Source organism: Ovis aries, chromosome 12 (assembly GCF_016772045.2).
Source record: "Ovis aries strain OAR_USU_Benz2616 breed Rambouillet chromosome 12, ARS-UI_Ramb_v3.0, whole genome shotgun sequence".
In the NCBI taxonomy this organism is placed as follows: domain Eukaryota; kingdom Metazoa; phylum Chordata; class Mammalia; order Artiodactyla; family Bovidae; genus Ovis; species Ovis aries.
Window position 1 is genome coordinate 59,814,882 of NC_056065.1, and position 23,859 is coordinate 59,838,740.

The window sequence follows — 23,859 nt, forward strand, 5'->3', positions numbered from 1 at the left end:
TATGACTCCCCAACACTAAATGGATGCTCTTCTTTGGTCTGACAGTGGTCAATGGGGAGAAAAGATACTTCCCCACTTTCTTTCCTACCCCATGCTCCTTATACTTTTCTGCTCTGAGTTGCTATTTCTCCATCACATTAGGATTTAACCCCCTTCTCTGGCCTCAGAAGATTCTCTCAATTTTTATGTTACTTTGATCGATCTGTGATCTCCTTGCTTTTGCGGCTTTTTTAAGAATGAGTTTAGGATAGAGAGTCAGTCAGCAGCCCTGAACAATGGATTATTTATTGCACAGTCATTTGTAATTGTAGAAACCTTAAGGCAACTTTCTAAGAGAGTCAGAAAAGGCTCATGATGCAATGATGAGTGAAAAGCAGGAGGCAAAATTGCACATAGTATAATTTCAATTATGTATATACACACAAGAGTGAGTATATGTCTGTATATACATGTCTGAAAAATATGGTCGAATGCCAGATTGTCACTAGTTACTTCTGGATTGTGGAATTATGGATGATTTTAATTTTCTTCCATAAATTTTCTGTGTATTCTGAATCCTGCCCCTCCAACTTTTATTCAGGGAGCGTGTATTTTTTTTTAGCAAGAAAATTCCCTTTTTTAAAAAAATGATAGTGCTCAACCATAAGGCTGTACTTTGAGACCATTAGAAGTATCTTAAAATGTATCCGTATTTAAGTTGTCCTACGAGTTTATCCTTTTAGGTTAAGTTGTGTAGTTTTCTATCAGTATTCTGTTTTATGCAAAGATTTGAAACCATGTGTGGGTTTAGGCCCAATCTTTTTTTAATGTTTTGTTAAGTTTATTTTAAAATCTGATTATGAAAAATTTCTAACAAACATAGAGAGAACATTATAATGAACCCATAGACCCACTCCCTAGGTTTAACAGTTGCTCACATTTTGCCAGATTTATGTTCAATAAATTACATCTCAATATTAAATTCATTAATATATGTACCTCTGAAAAATATTTGCCAGCAATCAACAGTATCTTTTGGAGAAGGACATGGCAACCCACTGTAGTGTTCTTGCCTGGAGAATCCCCATGGACAGAGGAGCCTGATGGGCTACAGTCCATGGGGTCGCAAAGAGTCGGACATGACTAAGCGACTAACACACACAACAGTACCTTTACACACCTAACAACATGATTAACTGATTTTTAAGATTTCTGTTTAGGGAATTCCCTAGTCAGGAAACTAAGATCCTATAAGCTGCTCAACTTGGCCCCCAAAAAAACCAAAAAACCCTACTGTTTAAAATACATCACAATAGATACACAAGCAACAAAGATTTACTATATAGCACGGGGAACTATAGTCAATATCTTGTAATAACCTATAATGGAAAATAATATATATGCATATTCTGGTTTAGTTGCTACGTAGTGTCCGACTCTTGCAAGCCTGTGGACTGTGTAACCTACCAGGCTCCTCTGTCCATGGGATTTCCCAGGCAGGAATTCTAGAGTGGGTTGCCATTTCCCTCTCCAAATATATGCATATATATATAACTAAATCACCTTGCTGTGCATCTGAAACTTTGTAAATCAAATATACTTCAATAAAATATATATTTTTTAAAAAATTTTAATAAATAAAAATATATCCCCAAAGATTTTTCTCTTCTGTTCAACCTTCCAAACCAGGATTCTAGGTTTCCGCCGAGCTCCCTTGGTGGTTGGCAGATTTGTTAATCTGAGGACAGAGATCAAGCCTGTTGCCACGGAGCAGCTCTTGAGCACCTTCCTAACCGTAGGTAAGCAGGTTATAGAGGACATTTAGATAAGGCAATAGTTAATAAATTAAATGGGGCATCATAGAGCAAGCTTGTTCATGACTTTTAGGAATTGAAGAACTCAAGGGAATCAAAAGCAAATCAGGCAGCTTGTTCTCAGGTTACTGGGGGAAATAGATCTAAAGGTAGATGGCAGGAAATTGAAAGTTTTCCCTAATGTGCACTTTGTGTATGAAGTTGGAAGTGAGATCATTTATGCTAGTGTGGTTAGGGAATAATTTTATTTCCTTCTGCTTGATCTTAAATCTCAAACTCAAAGTTTGCCCTAAATCAATTATTGTCTGTATATCATTGCCTTGATGGTTTCTTTCATGCCCCTGTACTTTCCTGGAAACTGTGTCCTGCTTCCTGAAAATTGAGCAGACCTTACGGCAGCTCTGTAAGAGGGTCCGGGTTGTACCTGGAAGATCACCACTGCCGCCTCCTACTCTGCGAAGGTCAGCCTGTAACTCACTGTGTGTGGAACTGACTGCCACCCTTCTGGCCTCTGTTCTCCACTGTCATGCTCTGAGTTGAGGGGTCTGCGTAGAACTCTCGCTCCTGTTCTCCTTGCAGACACAGTGAGGATAGGAGGAATTCAGAGGTGCTGTGGTCTCCTGTCTGAGCCTCCTCATGGTAACATTTTCAGTAACATAGTGCTCTGCATTGATATGACTGTTGAAATAGACATTGCAAGATGAACTTCACCTTGCTTTGCTACAGTGAATGTATTTACATTTATAATGAGGTAAAACTGAATATTTAAAGCACTTGCAACAGATTCATCATTCAGAATTTACACTTACAGGCTACGGCTCTGCTGTTCTTACAAATAACCAGAAACATACAGTGTCACTGATTTGTTTCGTATATTTTCTAATCACTTTTGCTTGCCCAATTTTATGCTCAGGTAAACATGCATTCCTGATGGATGAGAGGAGGTCATGAATAGGCCCGCTATCTAGAGACTAATGGAGGTTAACTCTCATATACCAACTGCGCAAGGTGTGGGGAGAGGGGAGAGGCCTGAGAAAGGAGTGCAGAGGAGGTTATTCACACTTCGACTGAGTGTTGAAGAATCTGTGTATGCTGCCCAGGCAGTGGAGAGGGATTGGCATTGGGCAGAATAGCAAGAAGTAAATAGAAACAAGGGCACACACCCCTGAAGTACACAGAACCATATGTGTAGGGAAGAGCTTCTGGGTACACCCTGCAGCACAGGGCAGTGTCTTAGTGTGGCTGCTGTAACAAGATATCATGGACTGTGTGGCTTAAGGAATAGGGGTTTATTGTTTCCACAGTTCTGGATGTTGGAAGTCCAAGACCAGGGTGCCCGTAAGGTTGGGGTCTGGTGAGAGCCCTCTTTGTGATTCACAGGTAGCAATCTTCTTTTTGTATCCTTACATGACAGAGACAGAATGAAAGAGAAATAAGCTCTCTCATGTCTCTTCTTATTGAATATTAAAGGCACTAATCCCATCATGAGGCCCCCTTCCCAAAATTCCAGCTCCCAGTACCACCATACTGGGACTTCATTGTGTGAATTCTAGGATGGACATTAGCTTTCACTTCATAGCAGGCCATTTGAGGGATTCGCTGGAGACAGGTTTTTAAATAATAATGACCTTACCACAGTATAACTAAACTTGGGGTAGCCTTTGCAGCTGTACAAAGCACTTTCACACAGTTACCTTATTTAATCATCTTGACAAAGAGTACAATAAATAGGGGAGATTTATCCACATTCAGGCATGAAAAAGAAGTTTAAAAAAATTAAAAGACTTTCTCCAAGTCATGGATCTACTAATTGTTAGCCAGGATTCAGACCCAGATTTTAAGACTCTAAGATATTTGATTTGCTTATATTTTTATATTCATTCATTTATTCATTGAACAAAATTTGGTTTCACTTCTGTGTGGCAGACTCCAAACCAGTACAAAAATGAACGACACCTTCCTCCGTTCAAGGAGCTTTGTCTAAAAGAGGAGGAGCCAGACATTCACAGAGAGCCTGTGGGACTGTGGAAGGGAAGAGGAGAGAGTCTAGAAGCTAGGGACAGGGCGATAGTTTTAACCAAGTTAAGGAGAGAATAGCAGTCCTGCAGGACGGTACAGTGGAAAAGAACACTTGTTAAAGTTTTTTGTGCAAGTGATTCCTTCGGCAGCCTAAAGAAGCTTTTCTGTCCTTTCTTAAATACATAAAATACACAGATTTATAAGTAAAACCAACAATATTGAAGTATATATTTTTGACTTAAAATTACAAAAAGCAATGTTGTGATAGAGTAACGTGTGCTTTGTTATTTTACACATTAAATAACAAGATTTAGAGTGACTTGGAGAAGGCAGTGGCACCGCACTCCAGTACTCTTGCCTGGAAAATCCCATGGGCAGAGGAAAATCCCTGGTAGGCTGCAGTCCATGGGGTCGCTAAGAGTCGGACACGACCGAGCGACTTCACTTTCACTTTTCACTTTCATGCACTGGAGAAGGAAATGGCAACCCACTCCAGTGTTTTTGCCTGGAGAATCCCAGGGATGGGGGAGCCTGGTGGGCTGTTGTCTCTAGGGTCACACAGAGTCGGACACGACTGAAGCGACTTAGCAGCAGCAGCAGCAGAGTGACCTAGTAACTACCATGACTTCAGACCATAAATATAATTGATAGTTTGCAGTATCTGCAACAGTGCTAATATGATATGAAAATGTTTGATTTCTACTGGTGAAAAAAAATCACAGCTAATGCTAATACTATGGTTTGCTCCCTACCATCATGCTTAAAGGAAATGCTAAGTTTTAGATAGAAATTAATGAAAAGGAAAATGTGATTTTGTTTCCATCCAGTTCACAGGTTCTCTGAGTTAACCTCATTGCAGGTGGAAGGCAAAGCAGAGACAATGGTGACGAAATAGGAGAGGGACGTTGAAGCTCAGGAAATTGCATAATTCGGCTGAAGTAAAGCCTTTCTCCTCAGGCACTGGGAGGCCACTGAAAGAGTTTGAGTATGGAAAAATGAGATTTGAGTTTTAGAAAATTAATCGTAGCCACACTGGTGGATGAGTGGGAAGAGGCAAGATGAGAGGAGAGCCTTTGGAGGCTGTTGTAGTAGATTCACATGCAGTGAGTCAGAACTAAAGCAGGGACCAGGTATGGAGTGATTTAGGAGATACTCAAGAATTAAGGTCTGGGCTTCCCTGGTGGCGCAGCTGGTAAAGAATCCGCCTGCAATGCAAGAGAGCCTGGGTCAATTCCTGGGTTGAGAATATCCCCTCGAGAAGGGATAGGCTACCGACTCCAATATTCTTGGGCTTCCCTGGTGGCTCAGCTGGTAAAGAATCTGCCTGCAATGCGGGAGACCTGGGTTCTATCCCTGGGTTGGGAAAATCCCCTGAGAAGGGAACGGCTACCCACTCGAGTATTCTTGCCTGGAGAATTCCATGGACAGAGGAGCCTGGCAGGCTACAGTCCATGGGGTCGCAAAGAGTTGGACACGACTGAGCAACTTTCACCTCACTTTAAGAATTAGAATGGAAAGAATTTGGTAAACGTTTGAGCTAAGTGCGACAAGTAAGAGAAGAAAGTGAGAGAAGGAAAAATTTTAAGAATGACTCTAAAATTTTGGGGTTAGATAGCTAGATAATGAGGCTGTTACAGAAAGGAACAGACTTAGGGAGATAAAGTAAAGGAAGATAATGTAATTTAGGGTATTTTGTTTCCTTGAATAAAATAATAAATAGATATACTGGCTTCTGTCCCCAGTTCCTGATACATGGCTCCTGAAACTCTTATTAATTCCTCCCTCAGGACACTAGGAGCATACCTTATTCTATTGAGATGATTCTGGGTGGGTCCTGGATGGAAGCTGTGAACCATCAGGCCATAATTCGAAGCTTGGCGTTTTCAGGACTGTACCCTTGCACTTTCTCCAGAGAGGGGGCGAAGGGCTGGAAATAACTGATCATGGCTGGAGTTAGTAATTGATCATGTCTAGGTAAGGAAGTCTCTATAAAAATCCAGTAGTACAGGGTATGGGGTATTTTACCAGTTGATGAACCAGAAGATTCTGTGTGTCCTTATGCCAGGCCCCAGACAAGGACAGAAGCTTCTTTGTTTAGGAATTCCCCCTGTGTATCTCTTCATCTGGCTGCTGATTGCTCTCTATTGTAATAAGCCAGTAATGTAGGAAGTAAACTGGTTTCTTGAGACTTAGGAGCTGTCCTAGCAAAAACTTTTTTAATTGAGGCATAATTGACATAAAACATTATGTTAGTTTCAGATGTACAGCATAATTATTCAGTATTTATATATATTATGAAATGATTGTCACAATAAGTCTAGTTAACAAACATCACCATATATAGTACAGAATTTTTGTGTGTTTCTTGTGAGGAGAACTTTTGAGATCTGCTTACTTAGCAACTTTCAAATATGCAGTACAGTATTATTTACTATAATCACCATGCTGTATATTACATCCTGATGACTTATTTTATAACTGGAAGTTTGTACCTTTTGATGTCCTTCACTCCTCCCACCCCCCACCCCCAGCCTCTGGCAACCATCCATCTGTTCTCAGCTATCCATGAGCTTCTTTTTTTTGTTTTGTTTTAGATTCTGTAAGTGAGATCATACAGGATTTATCTTTCTCTGACTTATTTCACTTGGCTTAATGCCCTCAAGGGCCATCATTGTTCTTGCAAATGGCGAGATTTTATTCTTTTTATGGCTTAATAATATTCCATTATACACACATACACACACACATATATATATATACACCACGTTTCTTTTCTCTATCCATTCATATGTTGATGAGTACTTAGGCTGTTTCCATATCTTGGTGGTGGTGGTGATTTAGTCGCTAAGTCGTGTCCAATTCTTGCGACGCCATGGACTGTGTAGCCCACCAGGCTCCTCTGTCCATGGGATTCTCCAGGCAAGAATACTGGAGTGGGTTCTCATATCATTCTCCAGGGTTTCCGTATCTTCAGTTCAGTTTAGTTCAGTTGCTTAGTAGTGTCCGACTCTTTGCAACCCAATGAATTGCAGCACACCGGGCCACGCCGTCCGTCACCAACTCCTGGAGTTCACCCAAACTCATGTCCATTGAGTTGGTGATGCCATCCAGCCATCTCATCCTCTGTCATCCCCTTCTCCTCCTGCCCCCAATCCCTCCCAGCATCAGGGTCTTTTCCAATGAGTCAACTCTTTGCATGAGGTGACCAAAGTATTGGAGTTTCAGCTTCAGCATCAGTCCTTCCAAAGAACACCCAGGATTGGTCTCCTTTAGGATGGACTGGTTGGATCTCCTTGCAGTCCAAGGGACTCTCAAGAGTCTTCTCTAACACCACAGTTCAAAAGCATCGATTCTTAGGCGCTCAGCTTTCTTCATAGTCCAACTCCCACATCCATACATGACCACAGGAAAAACCATAGCCTTGACTAGACGGACCTTTGTTGGCAAAGTAATGTCTCTGCTTTTTATTACGCTGTCTAGGTTGGTCATAACTTTTCTTCCAAGGAGTAAGTGTCTTTTAATTTCATGGCTGCAATCACCATCTGCACTGATTTTGGAGCCCCCCAAAATAAAGTCTGACACTGTTTCCACTGTTTCCCCATCTATTTCCCATGAAGTGATGGGACCAGATGCCATGATCTTCGTTTTCTGAATGTTGAGCTTTAAGCCAACTTTTTCACTCTCCTCTTTCTCTTTCATCAAGAGGCTTTTAGTTCCTCTTCACTTTCTGCCATAAGGGGGGTTTCATCTGCATATCTGAGGTTATTGAGATTTCTCCCGGCAATCTTGATTCCAGCTTGGGCTTCTTCCAGCCCAGCGTTTCTCATGATGGACTCTGCATATAAGTTAAATAAGCAGGGTGACAATATACAGCCTTGACGTACTCCTTTTCTTGTTTGGAACCAGTCTGTTGTTCCATGTCCAGTTCTAACTGTTGCTTCCTAACCTGCATATAGGTTTCTCAAGAGGCAGGTCAGGTGGTCTGGTATTCCCATCTCTTGAAGAATTTTCCACAGTTTCTTGTGATCCACACAGTCAAAGGCTTTGGCATAGTCAATAAAACAGAAATAGATGTTTTTCTGGAACTCTCTTGCTTTTTCCATGATCCAGCAGATGTTGGCCATTTGATCTCTGGTTCCTCTGCCTTTTCTAAAACCAGCTTGAGCATCAGGAAGTTCACGGTTCATGTATTGCTGAAGCCTGGCTTGGAGAATTTTGAGCATTACTTTACTAGCATGTGAGATGAGTGCAATTGTGCGGTAGTTTGAGCATTCTTTGGCATTGCCTTTCTTTGGGATAGGAATGAAAACTGACCTTTTCCAGTCCTGTGGCCGCTGCTGAGTTTTCCAAATTTGTTGGCATATTGAGTGCAGCACTTTCACAGCATCATCTTTCAGGATTTGAAATAGCTCCACTGGAATTCCATCACCTCCACTAGCTTTGTAGTGATGCTTTCTAAGGCCCACTTGACTTCACATTCCAGGATGTCTGGCTCTAGGTGAGTGATCACACCATTGTGATTATCTTGGTCATGAAGATCTTTTTTGTACAGTTCTTCTGTGTATTCTTGCCACCTCTTCTTAATATCTTCTGCTTCTGTTAGGTCCATACCATCTCTGTCCTTTATCAAGCCCATCTTACATGAAATGTTGGTATCTCTAATTTTCTTGAAGAGATCTCTGGTCTTTCCCATTCTGTTGTTTGCCTCCATTTCTTTGCATTGATTGCTGAGGAAGGCTTTCTTATCTCTTCTTGCTATTCTTTGGAACTCTGCATTCATATGCTTATATCTTTCCTTTTCTCCTTTGGTTTTCACTTCTCTTCTTTTCACAGCTATTTGTAAGGCCTCCTCAGACAGCCATTTTGCTTTTTTGCATTTCTTTTCCATGGGGATGGTCTTGATCCCTGTCTCCTGTACAGTGTCATGAACCTTATTCCATAGTTCATCAGGCACTCTATCAGATCCAGTCCCTTAAATCTATTTCTCACTTCCACTGTATAATCATAAGGGATTTGATTTAGGTTATACCTGAATAGTCTAGTGGTTTTCCCTACTTTCTTCAGTTTAAGTCTGAATTTGGCAATAAGGAGTTCATGATCTGAGCCACAGTCAGCTCCTGGTCTTGTTTTTGTTGACTGTATAGAGCTTCTCCATCTTTTGCTGCAGAGAATATAATCAATCTGATTTCGGTGTTGACCATCTGGTGATGTCCATGTGTAGAGTCTTCTCTTGTGTTGTTGGAAGAGGGTGTTTGCTATGACCAGTGCATTTTCTTGGCAAAACTCCATTAGTCTTTGCCCTGCTTCATTCCGCATTCCAAGGCCAAATCTGCCTGTTACTCCAGGTGTTTCTTGACTTCCTACTTTTGCATTCCAGTCCCCTATAATGAAAAGGACATCTTTTGGGGGTGTTAGTTCTAAAAGGTCTTGTAGGTCTTCATAGAACCATTCAACTTCAGTTTCTTCAGCATTACTGGTTGGGGCATAGACTTGGATAACTGTGATATTGAATGATTTGCCTTGGAAATGAACAGAGACCATTCTGTCATTTTTGAGATTGCATCCAAGTACTGCATTTCAGACTCTTTTGTTGACCATGATGGCTACTCCATTTCTTCTGAGGGATTCCTGCCCGCAGTAGTAGATATAATGGTCATCTGAGTTAAATTCACCCATTCCAGTCCGTTTTAGTTCACTGATTCCTAGAATGTCGATGTTCACTCTTGCCATCTCCTGTTTGACCACTTTCAATTTGCCTTGATTCATGGACCTGACATTCCAGGTTCCTATGCAATATTGCTGTTTACAGCATCGGACCTTGCTTCTATCACCAGTCACATCCACAGCTGGGTATTGTTTTTGCTTTGGCTCTATCCCTTCATTCTTTCTGGAGTTATTTCTCTACTGATCTCCAGTAGCATATTGGGCACCTGCTGACCTGGGGAGTTCCTCTTTCAGTATCCTATCATTTTGGCTTTTCATACTGTTCATGGGGTTCTCTCGGAGAAGGTGATGGCACCCCATTCCAGTACTCTTGCCTGGAAAATCCCATGGACAGAGGAGCCTGGTAGGCTGCGGTCCTTGGGGTCGCGAAGAGTTGGACACGACTGAGCGACTTCCCTTTCACTTTTCCCTTTCATGCATTGGAGAAGGAAATGGCAACCCACTCCAGTGTTCTTACCTGGAGAATCCCAGGGACGGGGGAGCCTGGTGGGCTGCCGTCTGTGGGGTCACACAGAGTCGGACATGACTGAAGTGACTTAGCAGCATGGGGTTCTCAAGGCAAGAATACTGAAGTGGCTTGCCATTCCCTTCTCCAGTGGACCACATACTGTCAGACCTCTCCACCATGACCCGCCCGTCTTAGATTGCCCCACGGGCATGGCTTAGTTTCATTGAGTTAGACAAGGCTGTGGTCCTAGTGTGATTAGATTGACTAGTTTTCTGTGATTATGGTTTCACTGTATCTGTCCTCTGATGCCCTCTTGCAACACCTACTGTCTTACTTGGGTTTCTCTTACCTTGGATGAGGGGTATCTTCTCACCGCCACCCTTCCTGACCTTGAATGTGGAATAGCTCCTCTAGGCCCTCCTGCACCCATGCAGCCACCGCTCCTTGGAGGAAGCTTAGAGAAGTCAAATTATCAGGCATAATGTCTTACAGTCTAATGACTGTTTATAGTCTCTATTTTGAACCTGCAAGCCTGAGCTTAGATCACACTCTTACTCCTGACTTAGATCACACTGTACACCTGACTTCATTCAGTTTTAAAGGGTCTTATTTACCAAGCTCAGGAGTTTGGATTTCATCACATAGATAGCAAGTTTCCTACACCAAGCAATGTTTTGTTTTGTTTTGTATGTTTTTTTATCAATAATATATTCCCACAACTCACAATTTTTTAAAAATGCCAAAGGAGAACAGTGAAAAAACTTCCATCCAACCATTCCTTCTCCCTGCTCCCAGTGGCAATCTCTATTAGTAACTTCCTTTTTTTTTTTTAGTTTTTTTTTAGTAATTTCTTTTTATGTCCTTTTTGTATGAAAAATGAATATATATTTTTATCTGCCATTTTATACAACATGTGTCACACTATACATGCTTCTGCATCTTATTCTTCTATGTAATACATCTTGGAAATCTTTCTATTATCTCATATAAAGAGCTTTTTCATTCTTTTTTTGTTTTACCCGTTACAGCATGCTCCATTGCATGGATGTACCATAGTTCATTTAACCAGTCCCTTGTTGGACCTAAAAGTTATGATATTTTGTTTTTACAACCAGTGTTGCCCAGAATTACCTTGTACATATTTCATGCATGATCAACTATATCTGGAAGTGGAAGTGCTGGGTCAAAGCCACATACATTTTTACCTAGATGTTTAACCCGTTTACCTTCTCAGCAGTGATGCATGAGAATGCCTCTCCCCTAGCTTCACCAACAACATATTACCAGACTTTGGGTTTTGTTTGTTTCATATGTAGCATCTTTTTATTTGTTTAAGAGCCATTTGTATTTTCTTTATCTTTGCATATCCTCAGTCATTTTTAACTCTATCATTGGTCCTCCAGATTTACAAGAGTTCATACTTAGGAAGGATGATAGCTCTTTGTGATGTGAGATGTAAATATTTTCCCCAATTCTTTAATTTCTTTTGCCTTTGCTTAGTTTTTTCTCTTTTTTTTTTATTTATAGAATTTTTTAAATTTATTTTTTAATTGAAGGATAATTGCTTTATAAATGCTTTATGGAAATTTTTTGTTTTTAGTGTATCAATCCATCTTTTTCTGATAGATTTTCTGATTTTGAATCATAGTTATGCCTTGCTCACTCCAACATTATGGAAAAAAAATTTTTTTTTTTTAGTACTTCTGTAGTTTTATTTTTCACATTAAGGTTTTGATATTGTTGGAGCTATAATGAAGTATGGCTCCACTGTTGTTATTTTTTCCCCTAGATGGCTATCAGTTGCCCCAGCAGCATTTATTAAAGAGTCTCTTGTTTTTCCCCTGTAGTAAATTTTCTTCAGCTTATTTAGCTTTAGTTTCTAGACCTTCTGTTCTGTTCCATCGGACATTATATCTGTTCATCAGCTGGTCTATGTTTTAATTATGAGACATTGTACTATGTTTTGAGATCTGATAAATCTAGTCCCTTCTCTTTGCAGTTATTTTAACAGTTTTCTAACAGTTCTTATTTATATTTTTTCCTCTGACCTTTAAAATTGTCATATCTAGTTACCCGCTAAAAGACCCATTGGTATTTTTGATGGATCAAATTAAACTTTTAAGTTTATATGATAAACATTATAAGGATGGTGTATCTTTCAATTAGTGTTCAAATCTCTTTTTATCTGGCAAAGTTTGTGAAGTAATAGTGATAGAGTCAACTTTAGGGGAGGGGTGTGTATAGTGGGTTCATTTTTATTTAGTGTGTAGTAGGCCAGAGGGTGGAAATACTAATAAGTTTGTCTCTTCAAGGACCCTTATACATGTTTATGTTTTAACAACATAAACAGTTGTTAAAATAGTATGTGAGGTTTTATAGGTATAGGAGATTAGCTCATTTAATGGTTATATTTCATAGAGGTGGAGAGCAAAAAAAAATTACCTACCTTAAGTTTTTATTTTGAAATAATTTTATGGTTTATATAAAAGTTGCAGAAAATGATCTGGAGTCTGCCCCCAGATTCCTCAATTGTTAATACTTCTGAATCGGTTGAGAATAGGTTACAGACATGAATATCCATTACTGCCTTATACACTCTTAAGACTTGAGTGAGTATATCACAACTTCCAGGGCACTCTTATACACAACATCATTCAACCATCAAAATCAAGAGATTAACATTGATCCAATATTGCTGATCACATAGACCCTATTCGCATTTTGCCATGTGTCTGTGTAATGGCCTGTGTACATCCAGGATTTAATCTAGGATATTGTATTCAGTTGCATTCACTTATTATGTCTTTTTAGCCTCCATCAGGCTGAAACAGTTTCTCACTCTTCTTGTTTTTCAAGACCTTGATGGTTTTGAAGAGTGCAGGCTGGTTACTTTCTGGAACATCTCTGATGTTCATGTTTCATTATGATTTAAAGACTTTAGTGAAAATGCCAACAAAGTGCTGTTGTTCACTTCTCAGTGCATAGTATCAGGAGGCACATGATGTTGGTCCCATTACTTGTGATGTTAACTCATCACTTGGTTAAGGTGGTGAGTGTCTGCAAGGTTTCTCCAGTGTTTTATGCTTACTAATAAGTAACTACTGAGTACTTTGTAGGGAGAAACTCAAACCTGTATAAACATTATATCGTCACCAGACTTTTGCCCTGCAGTTTTAGCATTCATTGATAATTCTTGCCCACATCAGTTACTGCTGTGACATTTGTCACATGGTGATTTGCTGATTCTTCTAGACTTACTGGTTGCCATTCTGTAGACCTCCCCTCACCCTGCCCCACTTTTGTTTATTTATTTATTTATAAAACTATGAGCATACAGGCTCTTAATTTACTCAGTAACAATGTTATTATTATTTATTTTGATACTCAAACTGTCGCAGATTTGGCGAGGGGGAATCCCTACAAACTGTCTCCTGTCATTTGGAATGTTCTCATCATTCTCTGAGTGCTTCCTTATGGCTGGCATAGCAATATGACCCAGACTCATCTTGTACTTTCTCTGCTCCTGCCCTCGGGTCATCTGTTTCTCCAGGGAACCCTGGTTATTTTTAATACAGCGCTGCTACTGCTGCTGCTAAGTCGCTTCAGTCGTGTCCGACTCTGTGCAGCCCCATAGACGGCAGCCCACCAGGCTCCCCTGTCCCTGGGATTCTCCAGGCAAGAACACTGGAGTGGGTTGCCATGTCCTCCTCCGATGCATGAAAGTGAAGAGTGAAAGTGAAGTCTCTCAGTCATGTCCGACTCCTAGCGACCCCATGGACTGCAGCCTATCAGGCTCCTCCACCCATGGGATTTTCCAGACAAGAGTGCTGGAGTGGGTCGCCTTTGCCTTCTCCGAATACAGCAGTAAAACAATATTTAGAATCTAATAGATGAGTGCTAGGTGTATTCATTACTACCTGAGTGTCGCTGTTTCTAGATTTTCTAGAGGGGCAGAGGTAGAAAACGTATGTGGTATATATCCTTGTGTGTGTGTATATATATGCGTAGATATACACACACACGGTCGTATTTTGTCTTCTTCTATATCTCTGTGTATTAAACCATCTATTCAAACTAGTATCCTCAGTTATAATTCAACAGCGAAGGATTTACTCTGGCCTTCTCCCTTTGTATGTGTTAAACTCCTTTATCTATCTATCAGAAAACTGGTTCCCATTATCCTCAGTCTGTTAACTCATTTGCTCAAGACCCCACTCCCCAACAGTATGTAAACAAAGTCTTGGGCCATTATGCCCTCTCTGCCTCCCCATGGCATTCTGGCCAAAATGTCAGTCCTGTCAAAGGAGAAGAGGCCATTACTTAAAGTGAGTTCAGAAAGATACTTGTGACAGTAGTTGACTTCTGGAAGGGGATTGGGTAGACAGGGCAGAGAGGGAGAAGGAGAGTTACCTTTTCATGTATGTCCTTTTGAATTTTTTTTTACACCGTGTGCTTTTATTTCCTATACAGAAAATAAAGATTTTTAAAATCAATTCAGGATCTTTGTTTTCACATAGAGCTGCTCTCTTCTGCATTGTTTGGGGAGAATTTGGAGTCATCCTTTTTCTCTAAAAGTATTTGGTTCCATTCTCTCCTTTAGGAAATAATACTTGTTTCTATGGGAAGTGTTACTACTGCCGAGAAACAGAGCCAGCCTGTGCTGACGGAGACACGATGGAGGGGTCTGTCACGCTTTGGCTTCCAGATGTGTGGCCTCTACAGAAACACCGACACCCATGGGGCAGGACTTACCGAGAGGGCAAATTGGCCAGGTAAATGCTCCTGTGAGCCATTACTTTATTATCTCCCGTACCTAGTCAGGTGCTGACCCTGTGTAGGAGCCAGGGGTTCTGTCCACAAATAAAAAGGACTATGGAAACCTGCTCGGGGGAAACCTGCTAGTCTAGGACTTTCTCTTCTCTGTGTTTTAAACAACGCTACATGCAGTGCTGACAATCAGTAAACACCCCCCATGCTGCTTGCCTCCAGGTGGGAGTATGATGAGAGCTACTGCGATGCTGTGAAGAAAACATCTCCTTATGACTCCGGCCCACGCCTCTTGGACATCATTGATACAGCTGTCTTTGATTACCTGATTGGCAATGCTGACCGCCATCACTATGAGAGTTTCCAAGACGATGAAGGCGCTAGTATGCTCATCCTTCTCGATAATGCGAAAAGGTAGGACCAGCAGGACTCTCCCTCTCCATTCGGGGTCTTGTATATACAAGAAGGATGCTGTCTAGGATGTCCTGGGAGAACTCTAGAACAGACTCGATAGAGGGCGTCCTTCCTGTTTGTACTCAGGGTCTTTGCCATGGGCACCCATCCTTCCAGCTTGTTCAGAGCTTATACTCCTTTCACCCTCAGGGATCTAAGAGTTTAATAAAAATGGAAAAGTCATTTTTTCCAAGGAGTCAAAGATTCTCATTCTCTTTACAGACAACTGGAAACCAAAGTCTTGTATTTATTGCTACTTATATCATTCTTTCTTGACTAGTTTCTTGACTAGTTTAGAATCTTGAGAAATACATAGTTAACAGAACATGAAATTTAGTTACTGTTAAATATATAGTATCCAAAGGTTCATGCAGTTTAAAAAATTAACTTACTTGATAGGGTGTTTTTGCTATTTTTATAGCAGTCTAGGCCCAGATTTTTTCTATTATGAGTAGGAGAGCAGTTGCTTAGTGATTATAAAGACAAGTCACTATCTTGAATAAGGCAATTTTATTAATTTTGAATAAATGAAATGTCCTTATTTAGATCTGAGCTATTTGAAGAGCACATTGTATTTTCAACTTGCACTCTGCATTCCCCATGGTACCCAGTTAAGTGCCATACTTTTAGTTACACTTAGTAAATGTTTGCTAGATAGAATACTTCCTTGGAGCCAGAACTGTCTAGACTCTAGGTCGCTAACTGTTAACGTCGGTTGCTGAGAATAAGCTGAGCCATGGATCCTCAGCAGAGAATGCTTGGGCAGCATTTGCTAAGCAGGCCACCACCTCACACTGGGCACCAGGCCCCTCATATTCCATGGAAGGTGGTGACAGTTACAGAGTGCGAGGCCAGCAGGAAGTGGCCAGTGCCGTGTGTTTCATTTTCATTTACACTGTATTTTCAGTTCCTGAATATCCTTACTTGTAAAAGTGATCATGTGTGCTATGGAAATACACATGGAAATAATTGCCTTTGCCATTTTTTATTCAAGGGCCTGCACTGTGCTGAGGGCTACCAGACCCTCCAGCTATTAAGGTGAGCTGCTAGGAAAAGAGTGGAAGGTTGACAGTTATTCCAGAATCAGTTCTTTTCTTACTCTTGAATTACTGCTTAAGGCATTTTTATATATGCTTCCAATCACCATTTTCTCAGCCTCTGTGAGCAGTTTTTTCTTTGTTGTAGGGAATAGGATAATCTAAGTCTTTTCTTATTGGTAATTTTGGAGTAGAACAAGTATAACTTCTTTTTACAGGAAATGGCTTTCTCCTTGTTTGTGAGAACCTAATATGAATAGCCTTTATTTCTCTGTGCACCCGTAAAACTTTCTCAGGTTTGGGGGTCTTCAGATTCTCCTCCATCTGTGGACTTCACACTTTGTCACAATGGTTACGCTTCAGCACCTTGCAGTCCCGGCAGGAGCAAGGACCCTTGTAAAGGAGTATATCTGTTTTTCGACGCTGCAGTGCAGGCTGTTAGGAATCCTGGGTCTAATTGGTCATAAACCCTGTTTATTTCTAATTTAAGTGATTTGAGCTGTGGGGGCATAAAATTATCTAGGATCACGTTGGGGTTTCTTATAGCATTTGTTCTTACCTTGATGCTGAAAAGGGAACTGGTGCTTTCATCTAATTTGCCAAGTTTTCGTTTAATTTTCAGCTTTGGGAACCCCTCACTGGATGAGAGAAGCATTCTCGCCCCTCTCTATCAGTGTTGCATGTAAGTTACTTCATCAAATGCATTTGCCTGCAGTGCTTTGCGTACTTTTCTAACCCAGAACCCCCTGGAGATCCTGGTATGTAGCGGATCAGGGAAGTATTTCTACAGCAAGGCTTAGACAGCATTTTGTGTTTTATATGAATGGAAATTGTCAGTTTATTTAATAATGTATATCAGTTTGTTTCAATATCAGAATACAGGCCCTGCTCCCCTGCAGAATCCAGTGCAGGCCATGCCCCAGTTGCTCTGCCGTGTGTACCTTCCTCTCTCACCGCCACAACCCACCTGTGGTTTGCTTATCTTAGTCAGAAGTTGTGTAAACCAAAAATAGCTATCTCCCTAGGTATTTGTGTGTCGTCGCTCGGTCGTGTCCGACTCTGTGACCCCACGGACTGTAGCCTATGAGGCTCTTCCATCCATGGGATTCTCCAGGCAAGAGTACTGGAGTAGGCTGTCATTTCCTTCTCCAGGGGATCTTCCCGACCCAAGGATTGAACTCGGGTCTTGCAGGCAGACGCTTTACCCTTTAAGCCACCAGGGAAGCCCTCCCTAGGTATTTAGTAATTGATTTTCTGAAAGTCTGTGTTAGAGAAGAAAGAAATTAAAAAATAAATCAAGAAAATGAGTTAAAGATTGAGCTCTAAGGAGCTCCTTTTCAGATCATCATTGCCAGTATGACTTTAAAGCGTGAGCACTAAGAATCAGCTCAGACCCAGCTTGCTTGGATACTACTGGTCAACTCCCAGAGAGACACTGATCGCGTAAGACTGCCCCTTCTGGCAGCTGGTCTGTTTTACTTTTCTTTTCTTTCTCTTTTTCTTAAATAACAACAGGATTCTGCAGAAAGTGTTACCTAGGCTACCCTAAATTATGTTCATTAATACTAGGAAGCAGTGATAACATCCAGTTAGAACCTGCATCTGTGAAGGAAGATTATCTTTGTGTTAATTAGTACTGTCAGTCTGGTGCAGTCAGAACATAGAAGAGACATGGTGTGTTCAACAGGAAAGTTTAATATAAAGGAGGGTTAAACCCTCTGATATACAAGTAGAGCTGAGGGAGAGTAACCAATTTGGAAGAGACCCCCACCCCCACCCCCACCCCTGGGTTTGGTCCTCAGTGGAGAAGGTGTAGTTCAGCCCACTTGATAGCAAAGAAGTGCACTAGTTTGCAAATGCTGGGCGTGCAGGAAACAACCCTCCAGAGTGCGGGCAAGGAACAGGCAATCCACAGGTCGTGTCCTGTACAGAGAGAGCCATGACTCAGTAGGGAACCCTCCAGGCTACAGGCAAGACTTATTTGTGGGCCTGTGGAGGGAATAAGGGTACCAGCATGAGTGGGTGGCCTTGGGGCTCTGGTTTCCATGTCAAGAGGGCCTTAGGAAAGTTACTACCAAGCCAGGCCGAAGTTGCGGTGTCACGGAGGACCTGCCTGCTCTGGGAATGCAACCAGGGAAGAGCTTCATTTGGTGACCTTCCCTGAACACTCCTGCCCTGTACAGCAGCCAGAAGCATCTCCCTCAGCATCCTGTACTGAGAAAGCCCAAGAGAAGAGATGATTAGAGGACCTCTGTCCACGAGAGCAGGGCATACATGAAAAGTGGATTTGGAGCTTTCTGAAAGGAAGTCAAGTGATACTTTGGTCATGCAGGAGAAATTCTGATGCTCTAGGCACTCATATTTTTCAGAATTGGAAAACCACACTGCCTCTGTGCTTGTCCATCCCTTCCATGCTTTAGCCAAAGATCCTTACTTTCTTACTGTTCAGATGGCTGCAGAACAGGCTGCCGGCCACATGCAGAGTCAGGCCTTAACGCATACCTAGTAGTTCCCGCATTACCTACAGGGGGCTTCGTACTTTTCTTCTAAAATAAACAGAAGATCCTCTTGAGGCAAAAAAAATTAAGAAAAATAGATACCCTTAAAATAAACTTTTTCTATTTGTAAGATTAATGCTAGAATTTTTAATTCAGAAACAAAAAGAAGGAAATTTAAATTACTTGCTAAAATGTAAGGATACCTTCTGTTAACACTCTAGTGCCTTCATTCTAACTGTATGTGTATGTTTGTGTGTGTGCTTATACACACATTTTCTTTCCCCACAGATTTGAAGTAAAACAGTTTTTCCTTCCAACTTTCCCCCGATTCAATATTATATGGGCATTTCCTCATGCCACTGAATTTTCATAACTACTTTAAATGGCTGCATGGTTTTTCATTGAATGGATGAACCATAGTTTATTCAACTATTCTCAGTTGTCAGACATTCAGATTCACATTTTTCCTGTTAAAAAGAGCACTGCAGTGAACCTGTGTAAATATTGTGTGTATCTCTTGTTAGTTACCAAGAAGGAAATATCAAAATGTGATAATGTCACTCATAATGTAGAGCTGCTTCTAAAACAGAAATGGCTTTTCTAGTTGAGATATTTTAGATAATTATTTCTTTACATTTGTCTGCCAAGCAGGCTTCAGTCTCCATTTGACAGTGAGAGGCTTTATGTAACCTGTTATAAAACTTATTTCTCCCAGCATTCGTGTTTCCACCTGGAACAGACTGAACTCCTTGAAGAATGGTGTGCTGAAGTCTGCCTTAAAATCCGCCATGGCCCACGACCCCATCTCCCCAGTGCTCTCTGATCCTCACCTGGACGCTGTGGACCAGCGGCTCCTGAGTATCCTGGCCACCGTCAAGCAGTGCACTGACCAGTTTGGGATGGACACTGTGTTGGTGGAAGACAGGATGCCTCTCTCGCACTTGTAATTCTCCACAAAATAAGTGAAACTGCTTTTTATAAAGATAGAGAAACAGCACAATCAATTCCAGATGGTATGAGATGGATTGGAAATGGCCAGCAGCGCATTCTGGTAATAGAGGATAGGGTGGCCTTGGATTTCTTTGGTGTTTGCTGTAGTAGAAGCTAAAGCAAAGACTTACAAGCTTCAGACCATGGAACCGTACCTGCTGAACCACCTTCAGACTTCCTCGGCATTTGCCCATCCTAGCAGTGGGCAGCACAGTTGGTCAGTCTTAATTTCTCATGCCAAAGGATGCAGAGAGGTGTGACATTCAACTGGGTTAATGCTGGGGTTGGTTCTGGAGTGTGTATTTGGAGTTCATCCTTATGGTCCTTTTTCCACACTTGCGATCTTCCAAAAACACTTTACAGTCTCTTGAGTCCTTTTTTCCAGGATTAGTCAAATTGGGGATTTTACTGCTTGCTGGGGAGCGGCAGCAAGGAACCCGGCATTCTGTTGAGCCAAAGTAGTATGCTCTGTTGGAGGGACTATGCTTTTAAGGTAGAATTAGAAGGAAGGACAAAAGCAGGAAGGATGTTTGGGCTTTTAAGTAAGAAGGTGGTAGTGCTTTTGATGATTCTTAAAGGAGGAAAGAAGAGAGAGAGACCTGCTTGGTAGAACCAGAATCAAGGAGGTGATTGAATTAGTGAAAAACAGGTTCCGCTGTATTTAAGTTCTTAACATATATAAAAGCAAGCATGACTTGTACCTAAGTAAGAGTTGCATTCTCATGGTTATGTCCAAATTAACCCAAAAAAATTGTCTGTAGAGAACCTACTGTTACAACCCAAGTACAATTCTGTTATGGAGGTTTACTTTCTTTTTTGCCCCAAACAGGCAAATCCTTTGCAGATTAACAAAGCAAACTGACAGCACCTTGCGTAAGAGTTAGGTTGCCTGCGATCCCTGCCATTCTGATTTCCAAAATGAATTTTCACTTTTGTCTTCAAGGTACTTAGTTGTTAAAGCTGTTCCCGAGAGACTGGCGATCCTATTTGTGCCTTTCTTGGAGAAAAGCCAGCTCACTCCTACAGCTAATAGTTCACATCCTGCTGGTGGCTGGACCTGTCTAGTGATTTGGGCCACGCAGAAGGCTAGAAACACAGATTTTAAGCCTTCTGAGCCTTAAAATTAAGGTGGTTACCAGGAAGAGCCTTAAGATTTTGATTTATGTCATACCCTGTCTTGTTCTGAATCCCTGAGGTAGTGTTCTTCTGTCTTCTATTAGCACTTTCAAATATCAGGTTGCTAAAACAGGCTTAGTTGTGTGTTCTGGCAAAGTGATTTTGACATGTAACCAGTTGCATTAAAATACAGGGCGAGGAGAGCTGGCCTGGTGGGTCCACTTGTGCGTCCTCAGAGCTAGAAGCTTCTCTCCTGCATTTTGTCTGGGGACTCTTCGGGTTTTGACTTCTGTGAAGCAAAGACTAATATTTAATTAAAGTGTGGTTGAACAAATTTGCTGCCAGCCACTGGAGACCAATTTTAGGTAACCACCCTTTCAAAAATGGTTTAGAATTTGTGCTCTAATTTTCTCAAATTGAAAGTCCACTGAGTACCCAGTAACTACTTTAAAGCAACGTGAAATTAGGATACTTTTGTACTTAGTTTGTACATTTGGAGATGTACACAGAATAGGCTTATTTTTTAAAAGCTTTTGGATTTAAGACATAGCAGACATATCAAAACACTGAGCTAATGTTAACAGGAAGAGGCACTGATTTCAGTTTTAAAGTCATGTACTGTGTGCATCCAGGGAAGTATACATTTGAGCTTGAGAATACCTTGGATGGTGCTCACCTCAAAGCATCAGGGAGCCAGTAAGAAGGTAGTCAGTGCTGCTTTGCTTGATAAATGTTAGTTGAACTAATTCTTTCAAACACATGATATTGTTCTTTGGTATGCCCCAGTGGAATGAGTAAGAACTGTTCTCAAACTCGGGAACTTTATTCATAATGCTGAAGGCAGAAGATTCTGTTGAGGGAAAATGCAGGAGGGAAGGCTGCTTTGAAAACGTCTCATTCTTTTTTCCAAACACTGCTTCATTCTCCTTCCCTATTTTAATATCTTAAAAGGTGTTCAGATGTATAGTGGTTAAAGTTAGAATTGTGCTAAGAGAGTGGTGTGAACTGATGCTTAGAATATAAATTTATGTTCTAAGTCAATACTGGATTAAGCTGAGAAAAGTGTGTTTAGGTAAATCTCGGAGAAAACCAACTATAAGCTCTTAGTTCTAAAATTCATAAACACTATATTCTGATTAAAAAAATAGGTAGATATTGTTTTTTAAAGTTTTGTAACTGTCCTTTTTATGGTTTATCTTTTGGAATTGAGGGTTGTTATAATCAGGTCATTGGAAGGGTTTTTGGTTAGTCTTTAAGTTGGGTATGCCTAGTTAACATCTAAAGATAAACATGGATACATTTCAATCTTCTAAAACTAAGAAAATCAGAACTGAGTAGCATTTCTGCACTCCTTCTCCTTTTTAAATATATTTATTCCAGAGTTTGCGGGAATATGGGTATAGAGGTTTCATCCTAAAATTGTTCTTTAATATGAAGGTGTATTATTAGTTTGGGGTAAATAATTTTCTGTGCAAAACAAATTAATAGACAGGATCTGACTTGCTCAGAGTATTGCTTAATAATATATTAATAAGGCATTTCTCTGTATTTGCTCTCAGGATTAATATGTCAAATGTAATAAGGAAAGGGAGAATTCAGGTACATCCATTGTATACTGTTTGGGGCAAAATGAATCCTCTACATGGCAAAATTTCAGTGTCACCTGAAAGCCACATGTTCTTCCAAAGAAATCCATCTTTTCTTTCTTTCTTTCTTTTTTTTTAAAAAAAGAGGCTTTTGGCCTTCCCCTCCTATCCAGCATGTCCCTTCACCCTCTCTTCTCCACGGCTTCCATATTCTCATTTGACCAGTCCATGACCACACCTCAAATGATGGTAAACAGCAGCTGTCATTTTGTGAGCTTGGGCTTCAGGAAACATGAGTCAAGGTATATGTATGTATATAGTCATATATGTATTCTAACAAGAAAATATTTATTTTCACACAGGGAAACACTGACTTATGTTGCTGAAGAACCTGAAGCTAGTAAAAGGTTCTCAGTCTCTGAGCGTGAACCTAAGTGACATAAAGACCAACCATTCAGGAAACACCTACTGTGCTAGCCAGGGCCGGTGTCCGAGGCAGATAGACCCGCCTCGTAAGACTGCTGTACAGCAGGGGTGGGCCAGTTTTCCTCCCTTCCACTCCTCAAGTCTGGGTTGAAAAGGTGGGGGCTGGATACTATACTGCCACAGGTTTTTAAGGAACTAAAGTGTTACTCAAAAATACAAAATGTTTAGGGGGGGAATCTGGGAATAATTTACCGGGAAGTAATTTATTTGCTTAAGAGAGAGGTGTTAAGAACCGCGATCCTCGGTTCTGATCTGCCAAGGATTTCCTCTCAGAGCTCTTGCACAAATAGAGGTTGTGCTTGGTAAGACATCAAACAAGACAGATATGCACCTAAATTTCTAATGTGTTCTATGGGTTTCAATTCTGAAAAAAAAGACAATGAATAAAGATTTTAATAAGTACCAATGTATCATTTCCTCTTATTATCCCCTCACCCCACCTGCTGGTTCAGGGTATTTCTATTGTTTTCAATTCAGATTTCCATTTTTGTTAGGGGACAGAAGATTACATCTGCATCTGCATAAACTTCCACAGGGGTTGTTTCACAGAATCAACGACAGATAAGACCTTTACACGTCTCATTACACTTCTTCTCTTTACACATCTCAGTCTTCAGAAGTTGCCTGTTAGGTTGTGACAGAACCAAGATTTTCAGTAGGATAACTCTTAGGTGCTTTTTATTTAATACTTAATTAACTCCATTCTTGCAGCTTCTGCAAAGAATTTTGAATCCCGAAGGACTTGTCAGCACATTACCATAGAGGCCTGGAAGTCAAGACCAGGTGCTGATAGTGATTTTTGGGACACCAGATTTCTAAATTTTGCAATGGAAATGCGACATCATAAACCTCAACCAGACAACTGAGTCGAGCTCTCAAGATTTTGACTTGATTTGTAGCATTTTTGTTTGTGCCAGTTTTAGTCACTTGTGCTTGAATACA

At 40.8% G+C, this 23,859-nt stretch overlaps 1 protein-coding gene across 15 annotated transcripts in view; it reads left to right on the forward strand.

The window, feature by feature from the left end:
* The window catches only part of FAM20B (FAM20B glycosaminoglycan xylosylkinase), a 44,744-nt gene extending 21,425 nt beyond the window's left edge, over nt 1-23,319 (forward strand). For all 15 annotated transcript variants that reach the window (XM_042229403.2, XM_060396641.1, XM_060396645.1 and 12 more), the window contains 5 exons: nt 1,669-1,778; nt 14,585-14,756; nt 14,974-15,165; nt 16,864-16,923; nt 19,455-23,319. In XM_042229403.2, the coding sequence (XP_042085337.1) occupies nt 1,669-1,778; nt 14,585-14,756; nt 14,974-15,165; nt 16,864-16,923; nt 19,455-19,686 (766 nt within the window). In that variant the 3' untranslated portion in view covers nt 19,687-23,319. The remainder of the gene's footprint in view (nt 1-1,668; nt 1,779-14,584; nt 14,757-14,973; nt 15,166-16,863; nt 16,924-19,454) is intronic.
* The last annotated feature ends 540 nt before the right edge of the window (nt 23,320-23,859 follow it).